A 17,287-nucleotide genomic window follows, 5' to 3' on the forward strand; every position below is an offset into this window, starting at 1 on the left:
GTAGATGAGTTAAGTGTGTATTTACAAAGAAGTATGCAACTAGGAAGAGGCTTAAGACCTAGACAGCAGAAAGTTATATCATCTTACAGATTCCTGAAAGATAAGAGCCAGCTTTGACTTAGACCAGGAATGGTCAAGTATGCTTGCAATAAACTGCCAGGACCAAAGAAAAAGCTTTTTGCTTGATTATTGAGCTTCACTCTACCTTACCTAGCTGCTGTTTGTCAGATTTAAGTCATTCACAGAAAATGCAGCTGGGAAAGAGATGTGCATTATCAGAAGTCAATACATCTCACTTAAAAATCTGAGGAAATTTTAACTTGAGCTGACTATTCTAGGCCAGCAAACAGCAATATAGAAGTGAAAAGTCTGGAAATCAGGTAATTTCACATCTGCATAGGTATAAGAATTTCAGTACAACTCTTCAAGCACAACCCAGACCTATCAAAATCCTGTAGGGAGAGTCTAATGTTTGCTGCCTCTAGCAAGACTGACTAGGAGAGTAGGTGCATTAATACAGGAAAAGATGCTTCTACTCAGGAGGATCAAATACAACACTTAATGGAAGGTCCCAAGAAAGAAAATGTTTGATTTATGACTATTCAGAAAGGAGCCACTGCACAGAAGAATGCTACGTAAGAATTCAAACATGACTCAAATCTCAATTTTTTGCATCTTCTCAGTCAATACTTCCTGTACACTTTCTGCTTCCTTCTAGATCCTTTTCAAGAAGTGCCGTCATTCTGAAGAATATTCCTGGATGCTGAACATATCAGTCTGTACTCTAGTGCTGTTCCTCAGGAAGGAAGCAAGCAGATCCATTCCCAGTAAGATCCTGGTTTAGACTATGGAGTCTTGTTTTTATTTTCAAGTGATCCACAGTGAGGCTTAACTTTGGGTATCAACATTGGTGTGGGTGTCTAGGCTACCATTGCAGTCAACACAGTCCATGTACTCAAGAAAACTCTTCAGCTCATCCTAAAACTGACATCAGTGGTTAATATCTATGGCTGTATTTAATAAATCTCTGACAGTAAAGGGTACCGAGGTGCCTACCTCACAGATACCTAACTTAAGGCTAAGCAAAGCAAGTCCTAGCCCTGGACTAATTCTCTATGACTAGGTACTGAACTCAGGGCAAAAAGAAGAATGTGTCTTCTTGGAAGAAAATGCACAGTATTTTTGCTGAATGGAAGCAGGTACCACATACTTACATAATGTTTATCTGGATTATACCTCTTCTGATAGGTAAACACAGATACTTGTTTGATTCGTCCATCTTGTTTGAGAGAGTATGTTTTAGCAGAAAATGAGAGGATGGGTTCATCATTAGAAGGCAGACCTGAGAAACGCAGCTGAGCCAAGTTGTGAATGAAGAAATTAAACTTTGTGGCAACACTTCCCAGACTGGATTCAATCAACCTACGAAAGGAAAAAGAAAAATTCAAGCACTAGAACACATGTCAGAACGCGCAACTATTCTGTCAGTGAATCAGATTTTTAGGTCTTTAAGAAAAATAAAAAGCAAGTCTTTAGTGATGGAGAAACATTGACTATTTAACTAAAATTAATTAACGGGCTCTATAAGCAGTATCACACCAATGTTTAATAGAAGATTCAGTACCCAAATTTTGGAATGAGTTTTTGTTTAAGTGAAGGCTTTCCAAAGTTAGTAAAAAAGTGTATGGATACTCATGCAGTTTCCCCCCACATATCTGTAACAGTACAATAACACATTTTGTGACATACAGCAACAACCCTGTTAGACTATGTATACCCACCCACTTGCTGTATTTGATTGTCTCCCTTTCCTTTCCAATGCACAGACTGCAGCATGCAAAACTTTTGAAAGAGAGAATTTCTTTGCACTGCATGCATTACAAAGAACCCATTATATACAATGCTGTTAAGCCATTTAAGATGTGTTCAAAATGCAAGTCTCAAGCAGCAGAACAGAATCATCTACTTCCAGTATTTCAAACAATTTTTCGTATGAGATTGCTCTTAAAGGCAGTTAAGTATTTTAGCATAAGCATTACTCTTGAAATTGATCTTATTTACTTAGTTCACTGTATAATCATAAAATATTAATCAGTTGTCCGATGCAACTATTCAACCTCTACAGATATGTTTGTGAACATCCCCGGTATATTTTATCACAGCAAAACCCACCCATTTAAAGGATGATACAGTTGAATTTTTTTTACTCTTTCACTTATCTAATACCTTGTAAAGAAAATTGTAGCTTCTGCATCTGTTGTTTGGGGCTGGAGAGCATCCTGGACATACTTCAAGTCTTGAACTCCACTTAGTTCTGGTAACCCTGAAGAAAGCATCTATAGGAAATAGAAGTTATAACTCTGATGTTACTAGTGTCATTTTACTTGGAAATAGTTAAAATCCTTAAGCCTCAAATTGATTTAAGCCTTGACTAAATTGCTAAACACTACCAGCAGCAGCCAGTAACTGGTAGTTACTACCATCATCATTTCTGCTAAGTTAGTTAAAAGTAGTCAACAAAAAGGCTTTGCAGTATAAGTTGTCCTATCTTCTTAGTTATCTTTCTGGTAACAACTAGGTAGTAGCAAGAATTTTTAAAAGATCCAAATAAACTTTCCTCAAAAGTGCATTTAATATTTCTGGCTTTTAACAGCATGTATTAAAAGCTTCTGCAGCATAAAAAGCATACACCTTAATTCAAGTCTATATCATAGATCTATCAAGTTTCAACTTAATTTAATAAAATGATTACCAGTGAAAGCAGGTTAAGGAAGAGGTTTGCATGTTTTCTTATTAAGTTGTAAGCTTGACAACAGAGATCCACAAACAACTGAAAGCGAATCGTGGGTTTTTCACCACCATTAATGACATAAGCCATATCTGACGTTAGCACAAAAGGAGCCCGATCTCTGTTTCAAAACACAGAATTTGTATGTTAATGATATTGTCTATTCACTTCATGTCATTCACCCCAGTGCCCCCCACCATGATATCAAATAATCTGTTAACAGCATTTTACTTTCAGTGGCTGCATTCAGCTGGTTTTACATTTTGTAGGCTGGATTCAGCTGCTTAGTGCTACCTTCATATCCCCCAAAGTACCCAAGATATTTGCATGATATTGGACCTACAGGAAATCTCCTACAGCATGGAGGCCAAATTACCCTAGAATGCCTTAAATGATACCAGACATCTGTGTTTATGTAAATATATCCCATCCGTCACCTCCAGAAGCCACAGCAAACAAACAAGTGCAATGAATGTACCAAATATACGTATAACAAGAGTAATGAGTACCTAGCTAAAATGCAATTTCTCTATCCTGGATATAGATCATCTTCCCTTACTCACAGGGAGAAGAAATACAAACTTGCTGCTTACTCATTTTACATTTGTTATTGTTTTATGAGCCATTTTCCATTTTTTTTTAATAAAGCATGCAGATGACAGTTTCTGGCACTTGGTTTCTCATTCATTGATAAAGTTTACATAACCAACATGTAATGCATAACTGCATGAACTTAAACAGAGGAGCTACACTACAATTTTAACCATTAACCCTTGATAAGTATCACCCAGTTCTGACTTAGTGGTAAGGGGGGGGGAAGCCATACCCCCACATACCAACACTTGTCCTGTGTCAAAATACTTGGATTTCCTAACTATTGAAAGAAAAATCCCCCCCAGATTTACAAAGCTTGTTTAACCCTGAAAGTTAAGGAATGCTTTTCTTCCTAAAGAAAAGCACAAAAATGCACGCAGTTTAGAAGCATCACAGTTAAGTGATGTTTAGGTAATACAATATCTAAGTTTATTTGAAACCAATACCAATGCTCTTTGACTTAAAACAGTTCCAGAGTTAAGAATATGGAAATAGAAAGATGTAACTACCAGACTTCATCACTGCAAAGAGCTAGAGCCTTTTCAAAAATAATTCAAAACAAGTGAAGTTGGAATGGATTTAGGAAACCACATGGTTAAATTGAGAAATACTGGTTTCACACCAAGTATAGCACTTAATAGGAATTTAAATGTTAATAAGCATTACGAAAAATAGACTCGAAATCTCTACAATATTTAACTACAATAAAATACCTTTTAAAGCTACCAAACATTTGTGCATGACCCAAAAATTTTCCAAAGTCAATGTGAAACATATGCCCTGTGTTTCGAAGCATTATGTTATCATTGTGGCGGTCACAAATTCCCAATACATATGTAGCTACACAGCATCCTGCACAAGAATAAATGAAGTTTTCTGAAGCCTGAGAGGGAGAAAAAAAAAAAAAAGTGAATTGAGACTATGTATCACAGGAAAAACTCATGTATTCACAGTTCAGTCTTGACAAGGGTACAACTTTGATTCAGACTGCTTTTCAAAACTCTGCTTTTCTTTTAAAGGTGTGAGAAAATAGGAGATGAAGACAAATCATAGAAGACAGACAGAAGAAATAAGCAGACGAAAGGATACAGGACATTTATTTCCCAGTGTGCTGTATCCAAAAGAAAATGTTTTATGTCTAGGATTGGATGTACTGGCATGGAAGAGGGCCATTGCTCCTAAACCACAAAAAAGAGCAAAAGCCATTCTTCCCTGTATTAAATTTTTCTATATCCAATAAAAACCCCAGAAATGAATCTTGAGAATTCATCTAACAGACTACTTTGTGGTTGTGCAAAGAATTTACATTTACTCTTTCTGAAGTGTTGGAAGAGAGAATTAAAGTTTCCTAAAGATGTAAGAAGAACTGGAGTAAGAATTGCATTCTTTCATAAAATGGTATTTATCCCTTTTAAGGGCTCTTCAACAAGAATAACATTGAGAAGAGTTACCTTTTCATATTCCTCCTCTGTAGGATTATACTTTCGCAACCATTCTGCCAGAGGTTTGTCTTTAAAAGAACCTGTCACTCCATATTCCACTTGAATTTTCCTAAGCGTATCTGAAGCAGGTACAAGCTCCACCATGCCTTATGTAAAATATAAAGTGTATTTACCATCCCTTTCAATTCAAATGTTAATTACACTATATTTTGACTGTATGATTAAAGTTGTCATGAAAACAATAGATTCTATAACTTAAAACCAACCTCTTTCAAAATCCCGGTAGCTGTAAAAATAATTCTATTAGCCTACTAAGCATTCCAGACTGTATTACGAAGTAGGACATAAACACATAACAGAACCAAATTAAGCTTACTTTACTGCAATCTGTTAGTTGCTAGAATGCATATATAAAATCATAATTTGACTCAAAGCATTAAAAAAATGCTTTGGGTATAATTAATAGCTATAAAATATTCTGATACCAACATTCCTCATGCACAAATAATGAACTAAGCAAGCTGGTAGCTTTAACTGCTGTAATGTCAGAGATCAGACTGTTGCTCTATAAATACTTGCAGCAGCAGCAAAGTAACATGCTATATAATCAAATCACAGTTTAAAGTAGGAAGAAATGCTACTTGTTCCTCTAAAAAGCAAGTTTTACATAAACTGACTCTTTTCTGTTAGTTTTGCCAACTTAAATATGTGAAAAAGTTGGAAACTTAAGGTTTTCATCATGCTATTCTGTCCAAAGAAATATTGAAGTTTTTGTAATCCCTTTAACGTATTTCATAACAATGTTCTCAAATGATTTGAGACAAAATAGTTACATTTACGTAAAATGACTTTCATTCTTAGTAGCATTGAGGATTTAGTATTGAGGATTTTCAGCTGATGCTTCCATCATCACAATTCCACTTTCATTTCTGTATCTTGTGTTTTCTATTCACTAACTCTAGACAATTAGCAACAGCTAGCAAATAGCACGTTCAAGGGGAGGTGTGGAATTTGCACTCAGTTCAGACCCTAATGTTCTCTGGCTTAGTTTCAAACCTAAAAGACCGCCTCGTATTTCCAAGAAACTTTTTGCAGCAATAATTTCTATCATTAACATTTTTTGTTCTTTTTGCATGTTTCAGCAGATCAATATTTCTTTCTGACTCAATTGCAGCAAAGTATTTTAAAATTTCAATTTTCATTTGAATACTTTCTGAAAGTTATTTGTTATGAAAGAACTAGGATTGCTATGCCACAATTGGCACAATTATTTTCTTGTTGTGCAATAAAGGCACCAAGAGGGAAACCTGGCTTTTATCATTACATTGACTCTTTTGTACCACTATTCTTAGATAGCAGACTTTTTATTCAAGTCTGATATTTGGCCTTTGTTTCCTGATCCTGTCTCTAAGCAGAAATCAGCAGGGTTTTACTATGAAGAGTGACAAGATTCAACAAAACTGAGATGGGGAGCAAAGATGATAACAGGTAGCATCTGGTTTCACACCTTGATCTTTTCCAGTTGAGAGACACTTGAAGATAACCATCCGTAGATCCAATCCCTCCTGCAGCCAGATCTTATCCATAATCTTAATCATTTGTAAAGCCAGCATATCTTGTCGCAGGTCTTCTCCAACCTTAAATGAAAAAAGAAAAAAGTTAGAGATGTAGTATGTTTTCAACAAAACTAAAGTTACTAGATTTTATTTGCTTTGCATTTCTAGAAAGGGTTACAGTATACTACTTATTTCCTCATAGCTACACAGCTAATGGAGTAAGTGATAGGCTGCAATTAAGGTTTCACATGCAGCGTACCTATTTTTCAAATTTTACAATATGTTCAGGCATTAGTTAACTTCTGAAATTTTAATGTTTATAGGAATCTTAAGAAAACATAATTCTGCTTTTTTGTTTGTTTGCTTTGTATTTTTAATTCTAATGCCTTCACTCAGAAAAGAGGTAAGAGAATGGCCATTTGAGGGGAAACTGTACTTGTCCTTAAGAAAGATTATTAATTCCTAGTACTAGCAGTTTTCCTATGCAACTTTGAAAAGGTCACAGACATTTTAGATAGATGTATATATCATCTGGAAAAATACATACTTTCCTGCCTAATAAGGAAGTCATAAGGGTACATTCAAGATTCCAAAATATTTTGATTACATGGTGCCGAGTCAATGCTAAAGTAAAAGTTCCCAGTCTGTTACCAAAAAAAAAAAAAAAAAAAAAAAAAAAAAAAAAAAAGGCTGTTTAATGAAAACTAGCTGCTTTAAGCCCTTTATTCTTTTCATAACTGTTTATCTGTTAAGACAGTTTCTAGATACAGAGGAAAAAGTTTGGAAAATAACAGTCTCTTGATCTGCGTTGAAGTTAAGCTCTATTTTATTCATATCAATTATCATTCAACAATTTCTCCAATACACATGAAAAGCCTACCTTAAACATCACATTGATTTCTTCTCCCAGAGGGTCTGCGTTTATCAGTGCAACTTTCAGCGGTACTGCATTGGAGCTGAAGAATGAACATGCCTAAAAGTAGACTGAATGTTAATTCTTAGAAAAGAAAAAAGCTAAAACAAAGAAAGACCATCTGTTCCCATTAGCACATAAGGCAAGACAATCACAGTGTGCATATTCAGGTTTCTTAATCTTCTGATTTAATTATTGTACAGTCATTTAATTTTTGTACAGAAGACTACTGCAACATGGTGATATTTTATATATTTTTGAAGTAAAGTGAACAGGGATAAATATTTTATCAGCATCTTTTTAAAATCTGAGAGTATGGAAAAAAATGGAGGTTTGCACCTTTGGTAATATTTTCTCATTTATCTGCTTGCAAGTATGCACATATGATTTAACAGTTATGGTAAAGAAGGAAAGCAAAAGGAACTATGTCCCTAGATAGGACTAAATCCAGTGTTCAAAGAGTTTTAATTTCCTAATCGTGCACAATGGTATTATCAAACCTGTGGATGAGCAAATATTGTCAAACCTTGCAGAGTAACGGAAAGAAGGATTTAACTTCTCCTGCATTATCACCTGCTGGACCTTCATAAAAAAATAAGACTATCATCTGCCTCCCTTGTTTTTGTGCATCTCTTGGACATGATCAGTAACAGGTAGCTTCACTGATTTCACAACATTTACTCATTATTTGAAAGTTACAGCCTTGTTCACTTCTCTCTTGTGATTACTAATGCAGTCAGACTTACTTTCTTCCATGTGCTCTGAGTATTTCTCTACTTTACTATAACCAGGATTACCGCTTTCAAAGGAGACAGAATTTGAAGAAATATCAACTTTCTACAGGTTTGTCTTAAACAAGTACTTTCATTGGTTGTACATGATTACTTGTATAAGTTGTCATTTCTCAGCTAATTTTACTGCCTCATTCAACCAGCATTTTTAATTCAAATCTTCCTCAATTAGTGTAAACAGCTTTCAAGCACCTCCACTGATTTCTCCAGCCTGCAAAAGCTTTGCCTATGCATAATTTTTACAAAAAAAAGATTCTGAAACTCTGGACATGCCATACCTTAATATTTAACTCTTTTGCCACAAGGCTAGGATTGAGAGGCAAACGGCATTTGTTCTTCAAGAAGAAGGACTGAACACATTCCATACCATTTTGCAAGACAGCCTGCAGACAAAAAGATAAAGATTTTTTTTAAATAACAAAGAAACTTGATTTTTTTAACAGGAGTATGTACAGAAAAGTTTTGGACAAAGTTATCCTTCAGCAGAGCAAAATCGTTATCTGAATCCTCAATGTCAACGGAATGCCAAGAAGATTTACAACAGCTGTGTTAGCTATCCAAAATACATAAACACTAATATCACACAATTTTTTTTGACTGACCCAGATGATACCATCTAACTCTACTGAACTGTAAGCTGTAACCAACATGCAAATAGATACCTGTTCTTTTGTACAATGGGATCAATTTTCAGCATCAAGGAGTTTAAATCTGATTCTAGCTTGACTTTATTGATTTTGTATACTGACTATTGGAAACTGACTTTAAATCATCAGCTTGTTAAAAACACACAACAGTTTCACAGGTCTTCCTAGGTATTTTATATAACATTCTATTGAACTTATACTAAAGATTTGATTGACTGGGTTGTTTTGAGGGTATACTTGGGCTAATCTTCCTAAAGAAAAAAAAAAAAAAGATTATACACACCTGTCTAGCAGATCCACTTGTTTGCTTTACTTTTTCTGCTACCATTCCAAAAAGCTGTACCAGCCTGGTTTGCTTCTCCAGCTCTTCCCTCAAGCCTTTTCCACAGACTGAAAGAAAGGCTCCAAGAATTTGCTCGTATCTTACACCAAACTTTGCATCATATAGTGTATCCTTAAGAAGCCTGAAATAAAGTTTAAGTTACTTTTTCCCCTAAAGAAAATACTGTAAACAATACAATAAGATTATTAAAGTATTTAAAATAACTATTACTACATACATTTGAAATTCCTGATTTACAGGATACAAAATGAAAGTTTTTGCTGTGTAGAGGCACTATCTGTTTCTTCATGAAAAACAGCATTTATATTTTGTTTACTATCAATTCTATGCAACATTCATTGTTATGAACTACAATGTTAAGATAGAACACTTATTCCGGAAATATTAATCCTATAGTAAATACATTAGAGAAATAATAGAATAGAGAACATCCTACCAATACAGGTAGTGGGCTATTCGAATGCTTCCCAGAGCCCGAGCCAAAATGAATCTGACAAGAGCACTGTCCAGATAGGTTTCATACTTCAATGCCTAAACACAAACAAAATACAATCAGTTTCGTTCTAGACAAAGACTAAGATTTTTGACTAGCACACTGACAGAAGCATGAAAAATGCAGGACTGACAGACAGACAGCTTTATTTAAATTGCTTTCCGTATCTAAGTTATTATTAAGGACATATGTGCCATTACATTTCTATTACCAATAATCAGTAATTCCTTTGTTTTGTTCAGGAGAAAAAAAATGAAGTTGTAGTGTAAGCAGAAAGTCTTACTTGCACAAATTGAGGGAGGAAGTCTGTTAATTCATCATCACTTAATGCCTCTATCCAGTTCACAGCTGTAGTTCGCACTTCCTGATCAGCAAATCTAGGAAGTCACCACAAATCCACATTAAGTTTATGTATTTGGACAGTACTTTCTTTCTCCTTTCTACCCCCATTTTTTTTTTTAAAAAAAAAAGAAAAATCATTTAAAATCACAGAAGAACTGATATAAAATCTTAACACTCTAAGAAAGGACCTGAAAATGTTAGGCCCTTCAAAGACATTACCTAAATATGCACATGTGTTTGCATGTTATGACAATCATATTAATCTTGCAAGACTTCAGTCTTGACATCTTTGCTATATTACTTATGTCCTGTTATGTGTTAGAACTCAGAATTCTAACTGCAGATACTATTGCAACTCTTTCAACTACATAGCTTCATTAAGGATATCTGAATTAATTTAGTGTCCTTTGAACACTACTATCCATACAGTCATCCCCTGAACAAAAAACATTTAATACATAACACATGTGCAGAATTTAATCTACTTTGTTTTTCTTACTTTGAATCAAGTAGTTCCAGTGCAGCTAAGGGTGATAAAGGAGGCCATTGCTGAAGTAATGAATATATCTCAGGAAGACTTGCCCAGTCCCAGTGAGGGGCACTAGCTAGTATTTTTGGTAGGCTATTAACATGACTATGACAATAATGTCTCTTCTCCCACAAAAATTCTTTTTCTTCTTTTGATAGCCTGCGGACAAAAGCATTTTTGGTTTACAAAGCAAGATATAGAGCATCATCTGAAAAATCCCCAAACTACTAGTCATTACATACATCCAAATGATTTCATACACAAGCAAAATGAAACTCAAAATTCTTTATTTCCTCCATAAAAGAGTAAAACCTGGACAAAACACAAAGTTCTATGGAAACAGCTGCTCAAAGTTATATTAAAACTTATTTTTGTCCTTTCAACGTTATAGTCTACAATAAACTAAAATGTTAATGTTGGTTTGATGAAGACTACTGCTAAAGCCTGCCTGAAATGCTTTCACAGCACATGAATGGCCACTGTTAAAACTGCCATTGCTGTCTGGCATTTGAAGGAATGCCAGGCAGGAAGAGGCAAATATGACAAGAGGCTGAAGGGGTAGCAATCTTGTAACTGCAGAATACTATGACACAGACCACAGAAAGCACAAGTGAACTTGTTAAGTCAAGACCATTATTTTACAGCTTTAATTCAATCTTTTGTTTACATTTCCACAGAACTTCTAGTATATTAGAAGTGTATTACAGAAGTAGTTTAAGGCTAGATGAACGTTCCATACCCTATCCCCAAACTGTCACATACAAAGAGATCATAGTTACAAAGAGGTGAACATACCCAATGGTGTTATCTTTGGAGAGAATGGTAAGCAGACGTTCCTTCAATGTTTTTTCCAATGTTTCGATGGAATGACACACAGTGGTCTTTGGAGACTGAGGAATTTGATATACAATATCAAAAGCAAGGGATGGGAAATCAACCTGGGGAGAGAAAGGGAGAGGACAGGGGGAAATCAAAAAGACAACTAAGTTTCTAAAACCAGTGCAAAAAGCTCCCCCTTTCAGCAAGCTCAAATGTTTAGGCACTTGCACTCTTTAGTTCTATATATGTAACAGTTTCCAAATGCCGTTTTCCCAATTTTGTTCAGTAGTTCTTCTTTAGAAGAAAGAAGGCCTAGAGCTGAGACTAATCACAAAACTATAAAAAAGCACCAGTAGTTTCAATCCAACCACAAGTCCGACCACATGTTGAGACTGCTAAACCATGCTAAACAAGGTGCCTTCTCTCAGAAGAGAAATCTGGACTTTTAAGTTTAGAATGAGAGGCATTTAAAGAAACTGAAATTGCTATTTGAGTCCAGACAACACCAGCACACGCAGATTGCTTTTTAAAAGATGTTCTTTCCCAGTTCAGATAGCACATATTAACTACGTACCTCTAGTTTCTCTGATTCCATGATAGTGATTCAGCATCTGACTTCTATACATTTAGAGTAGTTTTCCATTCTTTGCCCCTAATGCTTAGCAGTCACTTCTCTATACTGGCTTTCAAATATGACTTAATATTTACACTCTCCCTAAAAATAGTATTTGACTTATTATCACTCATGTAAGAGTTAATGAGTCACAATATTCAAAAAAAATGCAATCAAGTCAAAATAACAAAGTCAATGCATATATAACCTGCAGTACTATTCTTTCCATATTTCCTCTCTTACTGGCCATCCCTGGTGCATGACTGGGATGTGATGAGGTCCAGAGTTGTAAGAGCTTTGTTCCACAAGTTAAGAATCTAAAGAGAGAGAAAGCAAGTACAACGTATTAGTGTCACAATCTATTTACTTCAACATAATAGTTATCAAAATATTATCTGGAGAAGACCAATGGTCACTACAAAAAAATAATTAACCCATATTACCACAGTATAGCAAGCTATTTTGAATGGAGTATCAGTGTTTCTACTGCCTAGGAAAAGGTTATGAATATGACAGATGCTCACACTAAAATAATACCAAATATGTTCACTCCCTGAACTTTTAAGGTATATTTTAAACTTTGGTATTCAGAAAAGAACATAGGAAATGCATCATTCATTGGCCAATACAGATCCAAGTTTAAAAAAGGGTATTGTAACCATCAAGTGTCAAAACAATTTCTTTCCTTTGATTCTCTTCCACATTTTGAAGTCCTTTAAAATGTGTGAACCTTATATGCAACTTTTAAGCCAAACTGGCAGAAGAAAAAATTCTATGCAGAAACAGCTGAACCAACTGAATAAAGTGTTCCCTAATTCTTACAGGGAAAAAAAAAGAATACTTTTTCCTCTGAGGAATAAAACAGGACACATGCAGCTCCTTACCCTCTCAGGAAAAAAAAAAAAAAGGCATAGGCATATATTATGTACATAAATAGACTACAGACATGCCTATACTTCCCATATTCCTAGATTCTGCAACTGCAAAATCAAATGACACTAGTATTTGCCACTTTATTCCAAATAGTAAGTTTCCAATCATAACAAGACATAACTGAGATACTCATGAAGTGTGCAAGGCATACCACAGACATATCTGCCAAAAAAAAAGTCTCAAAAGACTGCTTAATGGTCTAATCTTTACTGTGTCTTGAGAAATGTCTAAATCATGGCACTGAAGTACAACTGAAAAGTTTGTTCTTTTTAATAATTCTCAGTTTAAGATACTTGTCACAGCCTCCTGTCTCATCGACAAGAGCAGCTATTTTAAAACCCCTCCCACCCCCATATGCATTTCAACCAAAGGGATTCCACTTTGGCTTCAGAATCTTCCAAAGCACAAGAGTAACCTTTTAATCTTCCCACATTTTAGTTACCTACAATCTTTAGTTCCTGCTGGCTATTGATGCTATTTGCAAGAGCAATGGAATATTTGCATAGTATCTTTAATTACCTGGATTTAATTGATGCAGACAGGAGGTAAATTAGATATCAGCATCTCTACAGCTGCCATATACAAGTCATTCAGCAAATTCTGGCCCAATACATTCTACTGTAGTGCTTTGCACCAACAGAAAAAATATTTTTCTCCCCACACTTCTAACTGCTATATGAATATTGTTGGACAAAGACATACAGAACAAAATTTGTAATTTAAATCAAAAGAAAAACTAGTTTTAATTGCATACCATAAAATGTAACATGTAAATAAAGAACTGAAAGAAAAATTGTTTACAAAAAAAAAGGATATCTTTGATTAGCAGAGACCTAAAGCAGCTGCAAGCCAGTATAATACCTCCTGGCAATGCAGGAAAGCCTGTACTACTAAGCACCCCCAAGCTGTTGCAATTGTCACTGTACAAAACTGGATCAGCCCTTGCAGTTTCAGTTAGAGATGTGGTCTGGTGCAGATCATTCAAGTATGTTGAAGAGGCGCTACTAGACATGCTTAAAGTGATCAGATCTCTATTACTTGCATTTGAACCTTTAAAAGAGCTGCACCAGTCCCTGTGGCCCAAGGGAGTCAATTTCCAGTTACTCCTGGTAAACTAAAGACAAGTCCTCAGAAGAAAACCATCAAGGCAGTAGGAAGGGAAGAATGAAAAGCCTTTCTACTATTCTAATGGGGAAGTGCTATTGAGGGACTCAATGAAAACATGGTTAACAAGTAAATTTAAATCAAATAAGCATTAATAGATAACAGATTTAAGCAAGCTACATGTTTCAGTTCACAGATTTACATTACACACTGTAGCCTTAGGATATTTCAACCAAGGGACTAGGAAGATATATTAGCACATCACATTAAATGCTAAGAATTAGTTCCTGGTAAGTTTAAAATGGCAACTATAATGAGAAGTAGTAATGGTGGGTAGGTATTCTACAATAATTTACAGGAATCAGTTTGGAGATCTATGCTGTTAAGTATCTTCACCAATAACTTGAGGAAAGAGATTGTGTGAGTGGTAAACAAAGGCTAAACACAGGATGGCTTCACAATTTGGACACAAGCAACGCATCTCAAACAAACAGAGCCACATCTAGAATCAAATGATGCAAACCACATGAAACCAACATAAGCAATATAAGAATAACAACTCTTATATTATATAAGCAATATAAGAATAGCTCTTCAGGAAAGCCTAGGGGCCTTGGTTGGCAATAAGATATCAAATGCTCCCAATAAGTACTCAGAATCAGAAGGGTGTATGATTAGGACACCTCAAGCATAAATACAGAAGCTATTTCGTCTTCATTGGTGTGATCATTTCTGCAATATCATACTCAATTTTGATGTCCATGCCTGAAGCATATTGGTTAACATTTTCCAGAATGCTAACTGTTCACGTAGCTAATTTGGTAATACTAACAAAAGGAGAAGACAATTTGAACAAAACCAGGAACATTCAACTGAAGAGCATTAATTATAGTAGGCTTTTCATTCTCAATAATGAAGAGCTAAAACACGATCCAACATCTGTAGTTGAAGGGAGACCATTTCAAACTAGAAAGAGATTACAAATTTAATACAGTAGTTAATTATCTCCCACTCAACCCTTTTCTTAGAAATCCAGATCAAAACATCTTGTGATCTCTATTACTCAGAAACAGCCTGATAACAGAAATGGTTCATTTTGCCTCTCTACAAAACTACACATCTATTTTTAAATGTATGTATATTTTAAAACAGTCTTTTGATTCTTTTGCTAATTTTATTGTGACACTACTATCAGACTGAAGAATTTTACAGAGGAGTAAAGAATATATACCTAAGAGTCAAGATGCAGCTAATCAAACTTAAATCTCCAATTTGACTCCCACACGTCTACCTACAAAAACATGCTGCAGCAAACATTTACCAAAAAAGACAAAGATGCTCTAAAGAATAAGAGTGCTTAGATATACCATAGACCTTTAAAGCCTTTATTTGTAAAATAAATAAATAAATAAGCAAGCTGTCATTGTATTCATCTCCACACACAGAACTGGGCTAAGATTAAGAGCTATTTTTCTTCCCGCATATTAAGATGGGAAAGATGCACTTTTGCCTCATGATGCATGGAAACATAGTATATTATTTACTAGTTGTCAGTATTTGTTCTGCTTTGTATTGTACTAGATAATATTCCTGCTGAATTAATGGTTTGCTGCAAATACTTTATTTTGTAAGCTGCATTCCCTATCACCACGGCTCAATCTGCTGAGAGCTGGAAGTTTATAATTCATCTGCTACAACATACGTAAATAGTGAACTGTCTCTCAGCAATATAATATACTTTCAGATATTAACTCATGAAATGCCACCTATCAACAACATACTCCTTCAATACAGAACAGAGACTACCAATTCAGTAGATAGTGACACTAGCAGATACTTAACTGCATATGAAATACTGGGCAACAGATCTCGACCTGAATGCCAATGGATTCCTCAAAGAGCAACTCGCGTTGTGCTTGCATACTCAACTGCTGCATTCCTACAAGCTGTGGGTGCTAACATGTTCTCTTCTAGCCCACAGTACTATGACAATTTCCCACAAAAAGCAGCTGTCATCTAAACATCTAGCTTGCTTCAGCAGATCAGTTTCTCAGCTAGTTAGATGGAAACAATACAATTCAGAACTGTTTCGTATCCAGTTTAATAGAAGGTATGTTCTCCATGACAATATCATTTAAGAATCTATCTTTCTCATGTCCTATTACATTCAATAAGTAGCAGAGGAACAGTTTCTATAGTTATGGGTGTGGAGTATGCCTTATACAGCAAATCACCATAACCTTAGCCATATTTTGGATACTTACCGCCTAAAATCAAAAAGAGGTAGAGAAACCTGACCCAAAATTTCTGGGCCCTTTCTCTGTTTATTTGAGTCAGGAGAACTTCCACTACTTTGATTTAGGATTCCAAACAATGTCAAACATAAGACTGATTCCAATGGCAGCTGTGAAATCTGGATGGGGAAAATTATTCTATAAAATAAAAGCATTAAAATAAGTCAGCCAGAGAAGAAAAACAATTACTAGCAAGGTACAGGCTCATCATTCATATAGTCTGTTGATGATTTGTTTTCAAAAAGTAAATCAACAATGAAGGACAAAGTTTAATTTTCACACAACTGTATTTCAGTTCACTATCTCCCACCACCAGCTCATAAAAATTGCTGGATTACAGCTCTGCATTGCAGTTAGATCTGGAACAGCCCTTTTCAATAGGCAAAGAATATTTGTCTATTAAATCACATTCCTTACAAGAAGCTAGGGAGTCCAGTATATCCAGTCTTCCCACTCTACCCACTAGCAGGACTCTCTCAGTTCCATGTTAGCCGCCTCTTCATCTCTCAGATTTAAAGTCAGTTGATAATTGATTCCCATCCAAATAGAACAACCTCTTAAGAACTACTGAAAGCTGAATTCCTAAAATGGCACAACAGCATCCATAAAGAAAACAGCTAAGGAATATACACTTCACTGAACAATTCAGCTCAGTTTTTTGTTTACATTGTTTGTTTTTATTCGTTAGCAAAGTGTTTTTTACATTTGGCTTTTTCTATAATGACAGTTCTACGTACCAAAATATCATTCTAAAAGCTACCACAAGCATATTACAAAATCAGTTAACAACTATATTAAATGATTTATTAGCAATCTGAGACATCTTTTACTGTGATACACTATCAGTTGCCAGCAGGAGATCTGACATTGAGTTTCTTGCATATTTAGAAAAAAGGCAGTGCATTTGCTGAAACAGTCTAGAACCTAAAAGTTTTATTTCTCGTCTGATATAGTTTTATTGTTACAGAATTTTAGGCTGTTCTTCAGCGTTCATTTCTGACCTTTAAAAATTAATAGGAAGGGATATATAGGACAATGCAGATCTGAAATGACACTCCAGTTATGACAGGCTGTGTAATAACTATT

The 17,287-nt window shown here is 35.1% G+C and overlaps 1 protein-coding gene and 1 long non-coding RNA gene across 4 annotated transcripts in view; one reads left to right on the plus strand and one right to left on the minus strand.

Moving 5' to 3' along the window:
- PIK3C2A (phosphatidylinositol-4-phosphate 3-kinase catalytic subunit type 2 alpha) overlaps positions 1-17,287 on the minus strand; it is a 59,024-nt gene that overhangs the window by 8,150 nt on the left and 33,587 nt on the right. For all 3 annotated transcript variants that reach the window (XM_062575966.1, XM_062575967.1, XM_062575965.1), the window contains exons 13-27: positions 16,172-16,339; positions 12,079-12,187; positions 11,234-11,376; positions 10,409-10,597; positions 9,851-9,944; positions 9,511-9,605; positions 9,015-9,195; positions 8,363-8,467; positions 7,261-7,353; positions 6,332-6,461; positions 4,834-4,970; positions 4,096-4,265; positions 2,753-2,909; positions 2,227-2,336; positions 1,215-1,422 (exon numbers count right to left, since the gene is read on the minus strand). In XM_062575966.1, the coding sequence (XP_062431950.1) occupies positions 1,215-1,422; positions 2,227-2,336; positions 2,753-2,909; positions 4,096-4,265; positions 4,834-4,970; positions 6,332-6,461; positions 7,261-7,353; positions 8,363-8,467; positions 9,015-9,195; positions 9,511-9,605; positions 9,851-9,944; positions 10,409-10,597; positions 11,234-11,376; positions 12,079-12,187; positions 16,172-16,339 (2,089 nt within the window). The remainder of the gene's footprint in view (positions 1-1,214; positions 1,423-2,226; positions 2,337-2,752; positions 2,910-4,095; positions 4,266-4,833; positions 4,971-6,331; positions 6,462-7,260; positions 7,354-8,362; positions 8,468-9,014; positions 9,196-9,510; positions 9,606-9,850; positions 9,945-10,408; positions 10,598-11,233; positions 11,377-12,078; positions 12,188-16,171; positions 16,340-17,287) is intronic.
- Positions 723-4,651, plus strand: LOC134140593 (uncharacterized). The gene is made up of 2 exons (XR_009958437.1): positions 723-827; positions 4,402-4,651. It is a non-coding gene; the product is annotated as an uncharacterized LOC134140593 (long non-coding RNA).

The sequence above is a fragment of the Rhea pennata genome, chromosome 5, assembly GCF_028389875.1.
Source record: "Rhea pennata isolate bPtePen1 chromosome 5, bPtePen1.pri, whole genome shotgun sequence".
Taxonomy (NCBI): Eukaryota; Metazoa; Chordata; class Aves; order Rheiformes; family Rheidae; genus Rhea; species Rhea pennata.